The sequence below is a fragment of the Pongo pygmaeus genome, chromosome 4 (assembly GCF_028885625.2).
Source record: "Pongo pygmaeus isolate AG05252 chromosome 4, NHGRI_mPonPyg2-v2.0_pri, whole genome shotgun sequence".
Lineage (NCBI taxonomy): Eukaryota > Metazoa > Chordata > Mammalia > Primates > Hominidae > Pongo > Pongo pygmaeus.
Genome location: NC_072377.2, coordinates 61060987 through 61078539, shown reverse-complemented (window position 1 = coordinate 61078539; position 17553 = coordinate 61060987). Strand labels below are relative to the sequence as shown.

At 38.6% G+C, this 17553-nt stretch overlaps 1 protein-coding gene across 15 annotated transcripts in view; it reads right to left on the bottom strand.

Moving 5' to 3' along the window:
* The window catches only part of DDX4 (DEAD-box helicase 4), an 85956-nt gene that overhangs the window by 20605 nt on the left and 47798 nt on the right, over window positions 1-17553 (bottom strand). For 11 of the 15 annotated variants that reach the window (XM_063664827.1, XM_054487972.1, XM_054487970.1 and 8 more), the window contains 8 exons: window positions 16267-16314; window positions 16117-16164; window positions 15736-15878; window positions 14936-15088; window positions 13606-13760; window positions 10897-11026; window positions 9019-9185; window positions 3324-3469 (listed from right to left, as the gene is read on the bottom strand). In XM_063664827.1, the coding sequence (XP_063520897.1) occupies window positions 3324-3469; window positions 9019-9185; window positions 10897-11026; window positions 13606-13760; window positions 14936-15088; window positions 15736-15878; window positions 16117-16164; window positions 16267-16314 (990 nt within the window). The remainder of the gene's footprint in view (window positions 1-3323; window positions 3470-9018; window positions 9186-10896; window positions 11027-13605; window positions 13761-14935; window positions 15089-15735; window positions 15879-16116; window positions 16165-16266; window positions 16315-17553) is intronic. The other 4 variants (XM_054487974.1, XM_054487973.1, XM_054487980.1 and 1 more) reach the window with 1 other exon arrangement.

The following is a 17553-nucleotide window of genomic DNA, read 5'->3' as shown; positions in this document are numbered from 1 at the left end:
GCTGTGGTGGGCTCCACCCAGTTCAAGCTTCCAGGCTGCTTTGTTTACCTAAGCGAGCCTGGGCAATGGCGGGCGCCCCTCCCCCAGCCTCGCTGCCGACTTGCTGTTTGATCTCAGACTGCTGTGCTAGCAATCAGCGAGACTCCGTGGGCGTAGGACCCTCTGAGCCAGGTGCGGGCTATACTCTCCTGGGGCACCGTTTCCTAAGCCCGTCGGAAAAGCACAGTATTCGGGTGGGAGTGGCCCGATTTTCCAGGTGCCGTCTGTCACCCCTGGAAGGGGAACTCCCTGACCCCTTGCGCTTCCCGAGTGAGGCAATGCCTCGCCCCTGCTTCGGCTGGCGCACGGTGCGCTCACCGACTGACCTGCGCCCACTGTCTGGCACTCCCTAGTGAGATGAACACGGTACCTCAGATGGAAATGCAGAAATCACCCGTCTTCTGCGTCGCTCGCGCTGGGAGCTGTAGACCGGAGCTGTTCCTATTCGGCCATCTTGGCTCCTCCCCCCAATTTTAGCATTCTTAATTGCCTAAACCAGGAGTGTCCAATCTTTTGGCTTCCTTGGGCCACATTAGAATTGTCTTGGGCCACACATAAAATACGGTAACACTACTGATAGCTGATAAGCTTTAAAAAAATGTTTTTTTTAATTGCAAAAAAACAAAACAAAACAAAAAAAATCTCATCATGTTTTAAGAAAGGTTACGAATTTGCGTTGAGCCACATTCAAAGCTATCCTGGGATGCATGTGGCCTGTGAGCTGTGGGTTGGACAAGCTTGGCCTAAATATACATGTATTTTTTAAATTCTCCTTTTGACTAGCTGTAACATCTTACTGGTTCCTTTGGTAACTAAAGAGCTCAGTAAACTCTTGGATCTCTGTTGACTTAAAATTAAAATTATGAAAAAGGCAGTCTGGCTATACTACTCTGAAATAAACCTATATATTTAAAGGCAAAAGGAAAAAAATAGCACAATTAAGTGAAAGAGTAGAAAAGGAGATAAATTATATGAACAAAATTTGTATAATTTGAGGATATACTGGATGGATATTACATGCAAGGTTAAAAAGGTATCAACTATGAACACTAAACCAAAAAAATATTTCACAGCTTAAATAATACAGAAGTATATCAATAGTGCTCATATATAATACATTGACCTTTTCTCAAGGGCAAACCAGCTCTTCTGAAAAACTCTCTCCTTTTGGATTACTTGCAAAATAAACTTTATCTCACAAGCTCATATATAAAAAAAATCTTGGCCGGGCACAGTGGCTCATGCCTGTAATCCCAGCCCTGTGGGAGGCCGAGGCGGGCAGATCACAAGGTCAGGAGATCAAGACCATCCTGGCCAACACGGTGAAACCCTGTCTCTACTAAAAATACAAAAAAATTAGCCAGGTGTGGTGGCATGTGCCTCCAGTCCCAGCTACTCGAGAGGCTGAGGCAGGAGAATGGCATGAACCCGGGAGGCGGAGGTTGCAGTGAGCCGAGATTGTGCCACTGCACTCCAGCCTGGGTGACAGAGCAAGACTCCATCTCAAAAAAAAAAAAAAAAAAAATCTTAAGGTGACTATATTAGAAATATGTTCTAACTTCAGCAAAACCATATAGTGCTCATCTCTTCTGCATTAGCAGCATCAACTTATGGTGGACAAGTTATTTGACCTCCCTATATTTGTTTCTTCATCCCTAAAATGGGGATAATGACAAAATCTACTTCATAAGGTTGTTTTGGGAATTAAATGAACTAACACACGTGCAATAATTAGAACAGTATGTGGCCCATAGCTATTATTATTTTTATATGCTATTAGTGTATATTATGAAACATTTGATGAAGGCAACCAATAAAATTTCTCAAACTCAAGATGAGTATTTGGTTTTTAAAAGTTTTTATAAAACTCAGCACAAACTAAAGACCAGAAGCCCGTAAGTGCTTTTTAAGTCATCTTTCCATTTTTTTTTTTTTTGCTCATTATTGGAAAATAACTGATGAACCACCTTCGCATTTCTCCGTCTCAACACTGACATTCAAGCTGAAACACAAGTACTAAAATGGAGGGTGTGAATGGGGAAAGTGTAACATATAAGTAGACCTAGCCTGTGAGGTAATGAGAAGGTATTAAAATGAACATATTTAAAATTTTTGTTTCCAGTCTCAAAATAAGGCTAAACAACCAAACTAAAAAAACATGACTTCAAAAATAAAAATTGGGCCAGGAATGGTGGCTCACACCTGTAATCCCAGCACTTTGAGAGACCAATGTGAGTGGATCACTTGAGCCCAGGAGTTCAAGACCAGCCTGGGCAACATGGTAAAAACCCCATCTCTACAAAAACTAAAAAACTGGCTGGGCATGGTGGTGCACCCCTGTAGTCCCCGCTACTCAGGAGACTGACGTGGGAGAACTGCTTGAGCCTGGGAGCGTGAGGCTGCAGTGAGCCATGGTCATGCTACTGCACTCCAGCCTTGGCAATAAAGCAATGCCCTGTCTCAAAAAATTAAAAATAATAAAAAGTAAAATTGGGGTGAGTACAGTGGCTCATGGCTGTAACCTCAGCACTTTAGAAGGACAAGGTGGGAGGATCGAGGCCAACAGTTCAAGGCCAGCCTGGTCAACAGTGAGACCCCTATCTCTACAAAAAATAATAGAATTAGCTAGGCATGGTAGTGCATGCCTATACTCCTAGCTACTTGGGAAGCTGAGGTGGGAGGATCGCTTGAGGCCAGGAGTTTGAGGCTGCCGTAAGCTATGACTACACAATTATTTCAGGCTGAGCAACAAAGTGAGACCTTGTCTCTAAAAAAATAATAAAAATAAAAATTGATTGGGGGAGTAGAGGAGAAAAAAAATTTCCCACAGATATTGTGAAGGAAGAGAACTAGATCTTAAGCCCCTTTTAGCTAAAAAAATTATTCAAATCTATGAATTTGGGAGGCCTTAAGAAGCAAGAGCTAGGAACCAGAAACAGAAAAACAATCTGCTTTTGATGGAGTAATAGTGTGATGTAAATATGTGTCACTACTAAGCCTTTCTACTTTCCTAAAACAAAAAATAGATATACTTCTGGTGGAATAGTTAAAATGAAGTCTCAAATCCTTCCTATTTTCAAACTTAATGGTGGAGAAAGGACCGTCTTTGTATATAATTTACCCAGAAAACTGAATCATAAAATTTTTTATAAAAGAGCTTTAGAGGGAGAGAGACTTAAAACAAACTTATTAAAAGTCAGACCAAACAATTCTTTAGTGATTTTTTAAAATTATTCATTAAAAAAATCAAAATCATGACAAAAAAATGTATCAACATAAGATACCTATGTTTCGTAGAATTTCAACAAGCTTTTCTCTTTTTGAGAACTGGCCAACTTGGAGAACGGTCTGCTGAACATCTCTACATGCTCCACCCACTTGTCCAACAGCAACAAACAGATAATTTGACTTTAAAAACTCTGCAGCCAACCTTGAAAAACAAAAGATTATTCTTTAACTTATCCTCTTCTCCATCAGTATCCATAATATCCACTGAATTCCTGTAGGTGTTGTCTCAATATTAATCAGACAGCAGATTATAACAGCCATAAGATGGCTGGTTACTTATATCACCCAAGTACTATTTTGAAAGATCAGTATAAAATATTAGGATTTTGCAAAATACATAACTACTAGAGAAAAAGTTTGTCAAAGTATGAATATGGTAATTACAAGTGGATTTGCTATCCACGCAAAACTATATAAAATATGTGTATAACATTTAAAAAAAAGCACGAACTAAAAGAAATAAACTGCAATAAGCAGAAATTATTTTTTAGTAAAACCTGAAATGTAAGCCTAAGACACAAATTCTGTTCTCCACTCATTGCTTTTATGTATGCTATTATTAGTTGTTTTCTGAAAATATTACCTATTACTCTACTTCAAATGAAGGATTTCAAGCAAACCAGATCTTAGGTCAGTGCTCTCTCTGTCATGACACACATAGAAAGTAGTGTTTGCATAGCACAATTGGGCAAAACAAGTGAGACGAGATGAAAGGCCCAGGGACATAGCGGAATCAGGATAGGTGTGCCTACCCCAAAGGTTAAGGGTATCAGTATCTTGACACACAGTTAACTCACTATCAGCATGCAACTGAGAAGTCTTGCTTTAGATCACATAGAAACATGGGGGAGTGGACAAAGTTGCTAATGAGAAAGATGAATTTTTAGGGATAAATGGGGAGGCCCAAATCTCTCTTCAATGCCTCTCCCTCCTATGTAGCAGTCCCTTATTTACCAGCTGACTCCTTCATGAAAATAGCTCAAATTCAGCATATCCACAATCTTAATAAATCACTGCTTCTTCTTTCTCCTTACTTGATCTCTTACCATAAAAGAAAAGCTTTTTTTATGCCTTCTTTTAGAGTCACTCTCTCACCCAGGCACAAATCTTGAAATCATCTGAAATTCTTCAGATGATTATCCATCACCCTTTTCATTCACGAAAACTACTGAGTGTTTTGTGTCATGTGTACAAGGTACTGGGAATACAAAGATGAACATGATGGTGTTAGCCTATGAGATCCTCACATCAAGTAGGAAAGATATATTTAAAAAAATTACAATTTAGTGTTAGAACTGTTAATGTTTACTGAATACTATGTTCCAAGAAATGTAAAGTGACCTAACAGTTTCTTTCACAAGATACACTGGCAGGAAATGGATGAAATGATGTCTATTTAGAAAAATCCTCAAGTTTGAGGCGGGGCACAGTGGCTCATGCCTATAATTCTAGCACTTTGGAAGGCCAAGGCGTGTGGATCACTAGAGCCCAGGAGTTTGAGACCATTCTGGCCAACATGGTGAAACCCCATCTCTACAAAAAATAAAAAATTAGCCAGGTGCGTATGCGCACGCCTGTAGTTCCAGCTACCCAGGAGGCTGAGGTGGGCCTAGGATCACTTGAGCCAGGGAGGTCAAGGTGGCAGTGAACCATGATTGTGCCTCTGAACTCCAGCCTGGGTGAGAAGAGTGAGACCTTGTCTCCAAAAAAAAGAAACAGAAGAAAAAAAAAAAAAAGAAAAGTCTTCAAGTTTGAAGCTTGATCTAGGGAAGCAGTAGGCAAGAATGTGGAACACTAATGATTGTGGAAAGGCATTCTAAGCAGAAGGAAAGAAGAAACAAGCACAAATAATGAGGAAAGTAAAATTCAGCTTTCTCAGCCAAGAGTGAAATAGCTCTAGTAGACTAGAAACACACGACTCCAGGTAAGAAAGTAGCAGGTGAGCCTGAGATTGTCATGTGTTAAAGAGTTTAAAAATCAGTCTATGAAGATGGAAAGATATGGGAAGGTTTATTTTAAATAAATGTCTAAAAGAATCAGACTTTATTTTGGCATTGCCACTAAGGCAGAAGTGACACTAGAAGCAGGGAGACAGGTTAAAAAGCCACTTCCAGTGAGCAGGGCAAAATTGGTAAGGACCTAAATTAAGGTGGGAAATAGAGAAGCTAACAGATATGAAATATTTTAGAGATTACTACTATAATGGTTAATATTTGGTGTCAACTTGATTATACTGAGGGATGCCTAGATGGCCAGTGAAACATTGTTTCTGGATGTGTCTCTGAGGGTGCTACCAGAGGAGACTGACATTTCAGTTGGCAGACTGGGAGAAGAAGGCCCACCCTCAATGTGGGTGGACACCATCCAGTTGGCTACCAGCATAGCTACAACAACGCAGGCAGAAGAAGGTGGGATAACTTTGCCTGCTGAGTCTTCTGGCTCTCTTTCTTCTTCCCATGCTGGATGCTTGCTTCTGCTCCTCCTGCCCTTGGTCATCATACTCCAGGTTCTTTGGACTTTGGACTCTGGGACTTGTACCAGCGGCTTCCTGGGAGAATCTACCAGCTTCCTTGGTTTTGAGGCTTTCAGACTTGGACTGAGCCACTACTGGCTTCTCTCTTCTCCAGCTTGCAGACAGCCTATCATGGGACTTCACTTTGTGATTGTGTGAGCCAATTTTCCCTAATAAACTTCCTTTTATATCTACATATATATTATTGGTTCTGTCCTTCTGGAGAACCGTAGCATCACTGCCACGTTGTACTGACACATGGTCTTACTCTGTTGCCCAGGCCAGAGTATAGGGGCACAATCATGGCTCACTGCAGCCTCAACTTCCTGGGCTCAAGAGATCCTCCCACTTTAGCCTCCTGAGTAGCTGGACCTACAGGTGTGTGTCACCACACCCAGCTAATTTTTAAAATTATTTTTGTAGAGACAGGGTCTCACTATGTTGCCCAGGCTGGGCCTGAACTTCCAGGCTCAAATGCTCCTCTCTCTTTAACCTCCCAAAGTGTTGGGATTATAGGCATGAGCTACCGCGCCTGGCCCAAGTTGAGTACTTTTAAAAGTGGAGTTAAAAGACTGTGAGAGAAGAATCACCACGATTCAAACAATTCTGGCTTCAAAAGATCATGATGCCAATAACCAGAATAAAGAAAACTGGAAAAAGGGAGTTGAAGAAAAATTACGTTCTATTTTGGCCATGAACGTGAGTTACTAGTCATTCATCTGAGAGAACAAACACCCCAAGAAGTTAAATTTAAAAGTCTGGGGCAGGTGCGGTGGCTCACACTTACAATCCCAGCACTTTGGGAGGCTGAGGCAGACGGATCACCTGAGGTCAGGAGTTCAAGACCAGCCTGACCAGCATGGAGAAACCCCATCTCTACTAAAAATACAAAATTAGCTGGGCATGGTGGTACATGCCTGTAATCCCAGCCACTCAGGAGGCTGAGGCAGGAGAATCGCTTGACTCCTGGAGGCGGAGGTTGCGGTGAGCCGAGATCGTGCCATTGTACGCTAGCCTGGGCAACAAGAGCGAAACTGTGTCTCAAAAAAAAAAAAAAAAAGTCTGGGGCTACAGAGAGAGATCAGGAATACAGGGAAGAAATTTGGGAGAGTTACAGGTATAAGTAGAAGCCAAGGGAACGGATATACCGTAACTCAGGGAATATGTACATTGAGAAAAGGACTTTGCACAGAATGATGGGCAACTGGTAACATTTAAGAACAGACAATGAAGCAACTGAGGAAGAGTCAGGAAGCAAAGAATGTAAACAACTCAAGGTCAGATAGGAGCTTATTTTGTTTTAACATATATCCCCAGAGCTTATAATCAAATATGATTCACAAAAGATCCTCAACAAATATTACTGACTGACAATAGTACATGTTTGCCATTTTGGGTGGCCAACATGCAAATACTTTCCCATTTCAGGGTGAATCTAAAAAGAGTCAGGCTGCTAATTAGATAGTTACCAAAGCAAATGGTGGGAATGCAAATACCCCATCTCCAATTGAAAATACTATATAGGGCCAGGTGCGGTGGCTCATGCCTGTAATCCCAGCACTCTGGGAGGCTGAGGTGGGCAGATCACCTGAGGTCAGGAGTTCAAGACCAGCCTGGCCAACATGGTGAAACCCCGTCTCTACTAAAAATACAAAAAAAAAAAAAAATTAACCAGGCATGGTGGCAGGCGCCTGTAACCCCAGCTACCTGGGAGGCTGAGGCAGGAGAATTGCTTGAACCCGGGAGATGGAGGTTGCAGTGAGCCGAGATCGCGCCATTGCACTCCAGCCTGGGGGACAAGAGCAAGAGCAAGACTTCATCTCAAAAAAAAAAAAAAGAAAATACTATTCAATTGTTAAGAAATGATTGTCTTATGTACCACCAAGAAAGAAAAATATCCTGCCAATTGACCTAATGCTGTCTTATGAGTTCTATTTTCCCCCAATAAAGAACTCTTCCTAACTTTACACAAAGATTTACCATATAAAAAATAAATCAATAGCCAGCACCACTATTCAAGGGCTTGGGAATGTTTGATATACTAGCACAGGATCCCATTCCCATGTAACATTCTATCAAACCAGGGGACCAACTTTAAAGCAAAAGAGGTGTTGGGACAGGCCCATAACCATAGGATTCACAGGTAATATATACTGCACCACTCAGAAGCTGCCAACCTGAGAGAACATTTGAACTGTCTGCAGAAAAAACAGTTCAAGGGCGAGTTTGGAGGCAACTCTTTATGAAGACAGGGCATTATCCAACACGACACGGTAATTCCTCAAATCAAATATCCCTATATGGTGCATGAGTCTGGGAATCCAGGAGAGCAAGCAATACTGGCCCACCTACCATCACTCTCAATGACCCACTTGGGAAATCTATGCTTCCCATTCCTTCTTGTCCTCCAACTTTATGTTCTACAGGTTTTGAGGTCTTGGTTCCCAAAGAGAACACAGTTCCACTAGAGAAAATAGCAAGAGTCCTGCTGAATTACAGATGGTTCCCAACTTACAACAGGGTTAACATCCCAATAAACCTATTGTAAGTCCAAAATATCTTAAGTCAAAAATGTAATTAATACCTATGATAAACCATTATAAAGTCAAAAAATCATAAAATCTTATGTTGAACCATAGGACCATCTGCATAAGCTTCTGCTGTTGCCTGGGCACTTCTGGCTCCTTGAGACATGGGGCTGGCAGGAAAAAGAGTCACCATTCCAGTAGGGATGTGTCACCCTAATCTCTGAATTCACTAGACCACGTGGTATATAACATGATCCTCAAATATCTGCCAATAATTGGTATATGAATTTTCTACCAAAGCCTCAGTTCTCCCAAATCCTATAGATTTAGGTTTGAAAAGAAGGCATAATAATAAAAATAACTTAATTTAGTAAGCACTTATTAAACCCTAGCTGGATTCTATGCAACAACAACAACACACACACACACACACACACACACTTTTTAAATAAAATGTAATGTTAACACAAAGCCAGGAATAAAGGTAAGAAACAATGGAAAATGTGGTAAACGTTTTAGAAATACATCTACTTTTTAAACTACCTATATTAAAATCTTAAAGACAAATCTCTAAAAATAGGATATTCACAGTGTTTCCACTTTGATAAAAGTATGTATATAATCAAATTATTTTTAAGAAAAAAACTTAACCTTTGAATTTCCTCTGGAAAAGTTGCACTGAACATTAGGGTTTGGCGCTGTTCCTTTGATGGCATTCCTGGGCAAGAAATTAACTTCTTCATTTCTGGACCAAAACCCATATCCAACATGCGATCAGCTTCATCCAAAACTAAGTATTTGATCTGTTTGAGACCAATCTTTAAGGATATTTTCAAAGGTAAAACAGAAAATGCATATTAGTTTATATTAAACTATTCTCTACAATTCCAACTGTTAAAATACTGTTAAGAACAAAGACTAGAAATCAGTGTATAAAATGAGAATTGTTATGCTTAGATAATATTACTGTATATTTCAGTTCAATTTTCTGTTATAAAGCATTTTTAAAATTAAGTCTAAAAGAAACCAAATGTCTAGATCAACACTGTGCAATAAAACTTTCTGCAATTACTTAAAAGTTCTATTAACTGCACTTTTTTTTTTTTTTTTGAGATGGAGTCTTGCTCTGTTGCCCAGGCTAGAGTGCAGTGGCACAAGCTCAGCTCACTGCAACCTCTGCCTCCTGGGTTCAAGTGATTCTCCTGCCTCAGCCTCCCAAGTAGCTGGGGCTACAGGCATATGCCACCATGCCCGGCTAATTTTTTTTTTTTTTTTTTGTATTTTTAGTAGAGACGGGGTTTCACCGTGTTAACCAGGATGGTCTCTATCTCCTGACCTTGTGATATGCCTGCCTTGGCTTCCCAAAGTGCTGGGATTATAGGCGTGAGCCACTGCACCAGGCTTATCTGCACTGTTTAACATGTTAGTCATTAGCCAAAGGTAGCTAGCTATTAAGCACTTGAAATGTGGCTACTGTGACTTGGAACTGAATTTTTTATTTTATCATTCTTAAATTTAAATTGTTACATGTGGCTAGTGGTTACTGTATTGGACAATACAGATCTAGATTATAGTATTTGATAAAGTTAGACTCTAATGTAAGGAAGAAAATATCCTAACAGCATGACATATTCAAATATCTTCTAACTGGTAAAATTTTTTCTAACCTCTTTAAATCCTTAGTAAAGTCTCCATTCTCTAATCACTCGGGAACAATCAGGAACCTCTTACCTTTGCATGAACATCTTTTACTATAAACAGAAGAACACACTTGCAAAGTGATTTTGGTACCACTATGAAGATGTTTAGCAAGAAAGTAAGGTAGATATCTCTGGGTCCTTTTACTAAGTATACTAAGAAAGGTGTGTTTATGCAGAAATAACATTTTTTTGACTAACCCAGAGGAATGAAAAAGACCCTTAACTCAGAAGGACCCTTTAAAGAGTTTTTAAAAAGCAAATCTGGTTCATTAAGGTGAACTGAAAGTACTGATTTAGAGATGTAAAAATATAGTATATGAATTCCTAAATAAGTACATGGCCCTAAAATCTTTTTAAAGATTTAGAAAATTAACAATCCTGGTTAATATCATTCCCATGTTACACAGGAGACAGAATTATTGATGCCACAAAGGGTTTCTTACAGGAGAAAAACTATTTCACCAAGACATGTATGAAACCAGATAAAAAGTTATTAACCACATTTTTCTCCCAGCGTAGTGGGACATAGAATATGGATTCTGGAATCAGACCCAGATTGTAACATTAGGTCTATACTTACTAGAACTAACTCAGGGATTTTTAAAATAAATTACATAATCTCATTGAGTTCGTTTTCCCAAGTATAAATTAGAAAACACTATTCCCTGCGATTATCTTGAGAATATATAAGAATGCATTCAAAGAATGTGACGGAGGCTAACACATAAATAGTGCTCTAGTAAATACATGTCTTTACCTCATTCTTTCCTTTTCCCATACCAAACAAAAAGTATCAATCTCACAACTTCATTATTCCTATAAGGCGTACCTTTTCTTTGCCTATGATATCCATCAGTCTTCCAGGAGTAGCACATAATATATTACAGCCTTGTACTATTTGTCGAATTGAATGCCCCAGCTGGGTTCCCCCATATATAACAACAGCTCTTACACAAGTCCTATTAACAAGAAAACTAAATGTTATTTTCTAGTTACTTAAAAATTAGGCATCTGTTTCTAACAAGATATAAAACAAAATCCAAAAAGAAAAAAAACAAACATTCAACTATCTAAAAAAAATATTAAATTCTGGCTGGGTGCAGTGGCTCACGCCTGTAATCCCAGCACTTTGGGAGGCCAAGGCGGGCAAATCACCTGAGGTCAGGAGTTTGAGACCAGCCTGGCCAACATGGTAAAATCCAGTCTCTACTAAAAATGCAAAAAATTGGCCAGGCATGGTAGCACGCGCCTATAATCCCAGCTACTCAGGTGGCTGAGGCAGGAGAATCGCCTGAACCCAGGAGGCAGAGGTTGCAGTGAGCCAAGATCCCGCCACTCTACTCCAGCCTGGGCAACACAGCGAGTCTCCATCTAAAAAAAAAAAAAAAAAAAAAAAGTGATATTTTACTTGATTTTTTTTTTTAATTACAATACTTTTGGGGGAACAGGTGGTATTTCATTACATGGATAAGTTATTTAGTGGTGATTTCTGAGATCTTTTACTTGATTTAAAAGCCTGAAAGCAACATGGTACATGAGGATTAGCAAGATAGAAACACTGAAATAAGCAATCTACATGTTTTTCCAAAAGATCTATCAGGTTTGATATTAAAGTGATTTCAAGCATGGAAAAAAATAAAATCACCTGTGGTGGTTTTAACATACATATACAAATTCTTCAATATATTCCTTCCTTCAAATATGGATTCTACCTTCCCACTTCAGTGTGGGCAAGGCTGGCCTCATGAGTGTGCAACCTGTCCAGTCACAGAGTCCCAAGTTCAGAAGAATCCTGTGTTTCACTTAATGCTCTGTTGTCGTTGCCTTGACATTTGTAATAATTTTACAACAAAGGACCCTGCACTTTTAATTTTGCACTAGTTCCAATAAATTATAATATAGCCACTCCTGAGTGGGGTCAAACTTAGTGACTTGCTTCTTACAAAGAGAATGTGGCAGAAGGACAATGTGTGACTTCTGGGACTATTTCATAAAAGCTATTACAGCCTCCTCTTTGTTCTTACTGATCACTCAATCTAGGGGAAGCCAGTGTCATTTAATCATGCATCCCTATGGAGAGATCCAGTGAAGCCCTCAGATGACTGGCTTGACATCTTGTCTGGCTGACAGTCTTGTCTGGTTGACAATAAAACCAGGATTGGTTGACATCTCGTTTACAATCTCATAAGAAACTCTTAACTCAGAAGGACTCAGCTAAGCCAAGCTGTTCCCCAATTCCTAAGCCCCCAAAATGGTGAGACAGTAAATGTTTATTGTTGAAAGCAACTATGTTTTAAGGGAGTTTGTTAGGCAGCAATAACTAAATGTTGGCAAAGGGTATACTGAAATTGGACTCCTGATACACTGCAGGCACAAATATACATTAATTGCAAGCTTTAAAATAAGTTCCTGCTCTTTAACATTAAAATTGATAAAACTCTATTCTAAGAAAATACTTACAATAGAAAACTTTTTTTTTTTAAGTCAAGGTCTCACTGTCATCTAGGCTGGAGTGCAGTGGCGCAATCACAGCTCACTGCAGCCTCCACCTCCCAGGCTCAGGTAATCTCTCAGGCTCCCGAGTAGCTGGGACTACAAGGGTGCACCACTACACCTAGCTAGTTTTTGTTATTTTTTGTAGAGATGGGTTTTCACCATGTTTTCCAGGCTGGTCTTGAACTCCTGGGCTCAAGCCGTCTGCCCATCTTGGCCTCCCAAAGTGCTAGGATTACAGGTGTAAGACATCATATCCGGCCAAAACAGAAAAACTATGTAGCAAGATGTACATTGCAATTTTGTTTACAATAGCCCCACGTTAGAAAGAACCTAAATACCTCAGAATAGAGAAATAAAATGTATACACATGGGCAATTTAAAAGTCATTAAAAATCAGTTTTTATTACGCAATACGCATTTTCTGTGTTATAAAGTTTTATGTAAAATAATAGGAAATTATTAGAATACCCTGAGTTCATTTTTAAATATACATTAAAAACTACCAAGAAATAATACCAGTATGTTCACTATTTTCTACTTCTAGTATTATCTGTTTTTTAAATTAAAATTTTACTTTTTTAGAGACAGGGTCTCGCTCTGAGTGTGGTGGTGCAATCACAGTTCACTGCAGCCTCAAACTCCTGGACTCAAACAATCCTCCTGCCTCAACCTCCTAAGCTCCTAGGACAACAGGTGTGCATCACCACGTGCTAGCTAGTTATTTTATTTTTTGTAGAGATGGGGTCTCACCATGTTACCCTGGCTGGTCTCGAACTCCTGGCCTCAAGCAGTCTGCCTGCCTGGGCCTCACAAAGCATTGGGATTATAGTCATGAGCCACCAAGTCCAACCTATTAACCTAATTTTTAATAAGCGTGTTTCTTTTTAAAAATAAAAAGGATTCCATAAACAAGATAATAAAAAAATACTTTAAGTAATGCTAAAAATTACATGAGTGCATTATTACTGAGTTCTTCCAAAAGTGAGGGGAAAAAATCTCTAAAGAAAAGACTATTTTGTGAGTAGCATTCTGATGTACTTACCCAAAAGAAAATTTTCTGGCTTCCAAATAAATCTGGTTGACCAATTCTCGAGTTGGTGCTACAATAATACACTCTGGTTCCTGCAACTCTTTAAAACGACTGGCAGTTATTCCATCACGCATCATATGAGCCAAAATTGGTAGGAGAAAAGCCGCCTAGAAGTTAAGTTGCTTAGTTTACAAACTTATAGCACAACACTTTTATCCCTATGGAAAGCTAATCCTCATGTCCTTATAGCCTTTAGACTCTACTTCCATCTTACTGATAAATTTAAGATGAGAAATGAAAACAACTTTCATTTCAAGGTGTTCTTAACATTTAGGTCTTTATGCTCTTATTATACAATATAAAATTTGGTAAAATTAATGTACCCTATCAAATTTTTTCAGTGTATTTTTAAAAGCATACCCACGAATTCTAAACAGATCAACAACATTAGCATATTTATAGAGGAATATAATAGATGTAATTGCTGCAAATCATTACAGTGAACAATTACTCTAAGTTAGTCCTTTTGAGGTCATAAAATTATCATTCAGAATGGATGACAAAAGTGGCCCACAGTAAAAACTTAGAAATCATCATCTGTATTACTGAACACATTACCCTTATTGAAGTTACATCTGGCAACAGAAATTTTGTGCTACAGTTTTCTCATTTAAGCAAATAAGATACTTGCTAAAACCCACCTCCAAAACCATGTTTAACACTCTCATCAGCTGCTATACAATACCTATTTTTCCCTACAATTCTACTATGAAGGCTGATTAAGACTAAAATGGTATAACCTCATGGACTCTATGATCATAGAAATAAGAGTCTCATCTCATGGAGTCGTAATTAACACACAAATCTCCCAGATTAGTCCTAAAACCAACTGGTTTCATCAGACTTCTTTTATAATTAGCATAACCTAAGGTCACTGAATACTAAGGAATCACGCACAATGCGTGTAACTGTTTCTCATTCTTTATCTTTTGACTTCAAGAGTGTACCAGCTATAATACAGAAATTGCTTTCTCCCTCTCTCACTGTTTTATAATCTCTGCTTTGACTTTCAGTCACTTTAAGATACCACCATGTTTCAGAAAGAGCTGCACACAGAAAAGATTAAAAATCTATGGACAGCAACACTACCCTAGAAATAGTTCAGAATTCTTTCTTCAGAAGTACACAAATCCTAATAAAAATCAGAAGCAAAACCATCAATACTTATGACAGGTAACTGAAACCATCTACAAACCTTCTACTCAAAAGAAGAAACCAAGTTACTAAGGAAGAACCAAAGCTCAAAAAACCTAACAGTTTGGACATGTGGGGAAAGACTTACAGTCTTCCCAGACCCTGTTTGAGCACAAGCCATCAAATCTCGTCCTGCAAGTATGATAGGAATACTGTATTTTTGCACAGGAGTAAGCTTAGTATAACCAGCTTTAGCAATGTTGTTATTCAGTGTCTGACAGAGATTAGCTTCTTCAAAAGTCTGAAAATTTAAAAAAAAGCAGTGATTACATTCTATATATCATATGCAGATCATTTATAAGCATATTTCATTCAAGCTACTTTCCAAGTTCTGTTAATTCTACTTTATATACTAAAGTGACTTTAGTAACATGCCTCCACTCAGAAGTAAATATTCAAAGCCTGTATATTATAATATGATTTGACAGAATCAGGAAGTATTCTCCACAAATGGTGGTTTTAAAAACATTTTTCCTGCCCCCTTAAAACCTATGAGATATGAAGAATTCTGCTCAGTAATGGCTTGTTCTAAGTATAATTATCAATAGGAGACAGAGGGCTCCCCCTCTCAGAAAAATCACTGCCCTAAGACACACTTTCTCACAATCTTGGGGAAACATCTTGAATCACTAGGAAAAGTATTTTTTTAAATAAGTTTAAATAAAATTCTCATCCTGGTATGGGGAGTGGGGATGAAATCTATTACTCTGTTTTGACATAGCAATTAATTCTATTGTAGATGGTAAGATATCATTCTAAACTTCCAACCTAAGACCTTATATACGAAAGGTGAAATCTGTGTGTTGATATCAGCTTTACAAACTATATAATGTATTTTAAAAGCAAAGTTTGCTACATAGCTAATACAGAAACAATTAATACACTGACCAGAATTGCTGGTGGTGCATCATGTCCAGACACTTCCACAAGAATAGTGTCGTATTTGTCAAAGTTTATGCCTGTCTGATAATGTGCAAAGATGGAGTCCTCATCCTCAGGTGGAGGAGGGGGTATGTAGGTCACTTTTGGTCCTTGGAATTTAAATTAAAAACATAATGTACGTTACAGAGACTAAAATAAAATATAAGAGAAAATAGACAAAAATTGACAAGATCAAATTTTAAATACTATGGAACTTCCCATTGCTTACCTTTAAAGTTTTCACTGTTCAAATTTTTTAAAGATAACTTTGTTTTTAAGTAAAATAGTTAAGCATTTTTATTAAAACACAACATAACTTCTATGTGAGTCACACAAATGTTAATATACCTTGAGTATCACTACTTTCTCCTCCTTCTGCTTCTGACTTCCAAGAATCTTGAAGAGGATCAAATAAAAAAGAGATACATGTTTTTTAAAATTGAAGGGTAAAAGAACTCCCACTACAAAAATCAAACACCTTGTTTAAGGAAAACTTACTCTTTCCAGAGTCTGTTATTACTTCTTCATTTAAACCTTTGTAACCACCTATTAAAGAAATTCGTAAGTGATAATCGGTCAAGATGCAAGGCTGTGCACATCTTTATTTTTGTTGCTTGTCTTCAAAGAGAACAAGTTCTAAAAAACTTTAAATTCCCTTCTTACAAATACTTGAAACAATTAAATAGAATCTTGTATATTTTTAGTTTCTGTAGTATCCAAGATGATTTTACGTAGATGAGACTATTATATATTACTACATTTTGTTTAAACTGTTATATTTCTTTCCTAATCAGCAAAGGAATGTATTTTCTAAAAGAACCTGTGTTGAGGGGATGTTCCCAAGACCATTCCCAGTTCAATAATTGCTAGGAAGACTCACCAGACTCGGAATATAGTCATACTCATGGTTATGATTTATTAGTGAAAAAATAGGGAGTACTATCAGCAGAAGAAAAGGCACATAGGCAAAACCCAGAGAAAACCAGGCACAAGTTTCCAAGTGTCTTCTACTGCAGTCACACAGGATGTGCTTAGTTCTCCCAGCAATGAGCTGTGACAACACACGTAAACTCTACCAGAGAAGAGTATTAGAGACTCAGAAGCTCATTAGAGACTCAGTACCCAGGGTTTTTATTAGGGGCTAATAATGTACTCACCTTCTGCCTGGCACATACCAAATTCCAGACTCCCAGAAGGAAAGCAAATATTCAGCAAAAATCACAATGCACAAATGGTTTACGCACAATGAGTCGCTCTTACCAATTAGGATGGTGGGAACCCGTCCCAAATCCAAGTTTTCAGATGCTAGCTGTGATGGTTAATTTGTGGTGTCAATTTGACCAGATTAAGGGATACCCAGGTAGCTGATAAACCATTATTTTTGGGTATGTCTGTGAAGGTGTTTTAGAAGAGACTGGCATTTGTATCAGTGGACAGAGTAAGAAGATGGACCCTCATCCAATGTGGGCAGGCACCATCCAATAGGCTAGGGGCCAGATAGAACAAAAAGGCAGAGGAAAGGCAAATTTTCTCTCTCTTCTGGAGCTGGGACACCCTTCTTCTCTTGTCCTTGGACATCAGAACTCCAGATTCTCTGGCCTTTGGACTCTAGGACTTGTAACAGCAATCCCCCACCCCCTGACTCCGCCCCACCAAGAGGTTCTCAGGTCTTTGGCCTTGAACTGAGAGTTACACCATCAACTTCCCTGGTTCTCATCATTCTCAGCAAACTATCACAAGGACAGAAAACCAAACACTGTATGTTCTCACTCATAAGTGGGAGTT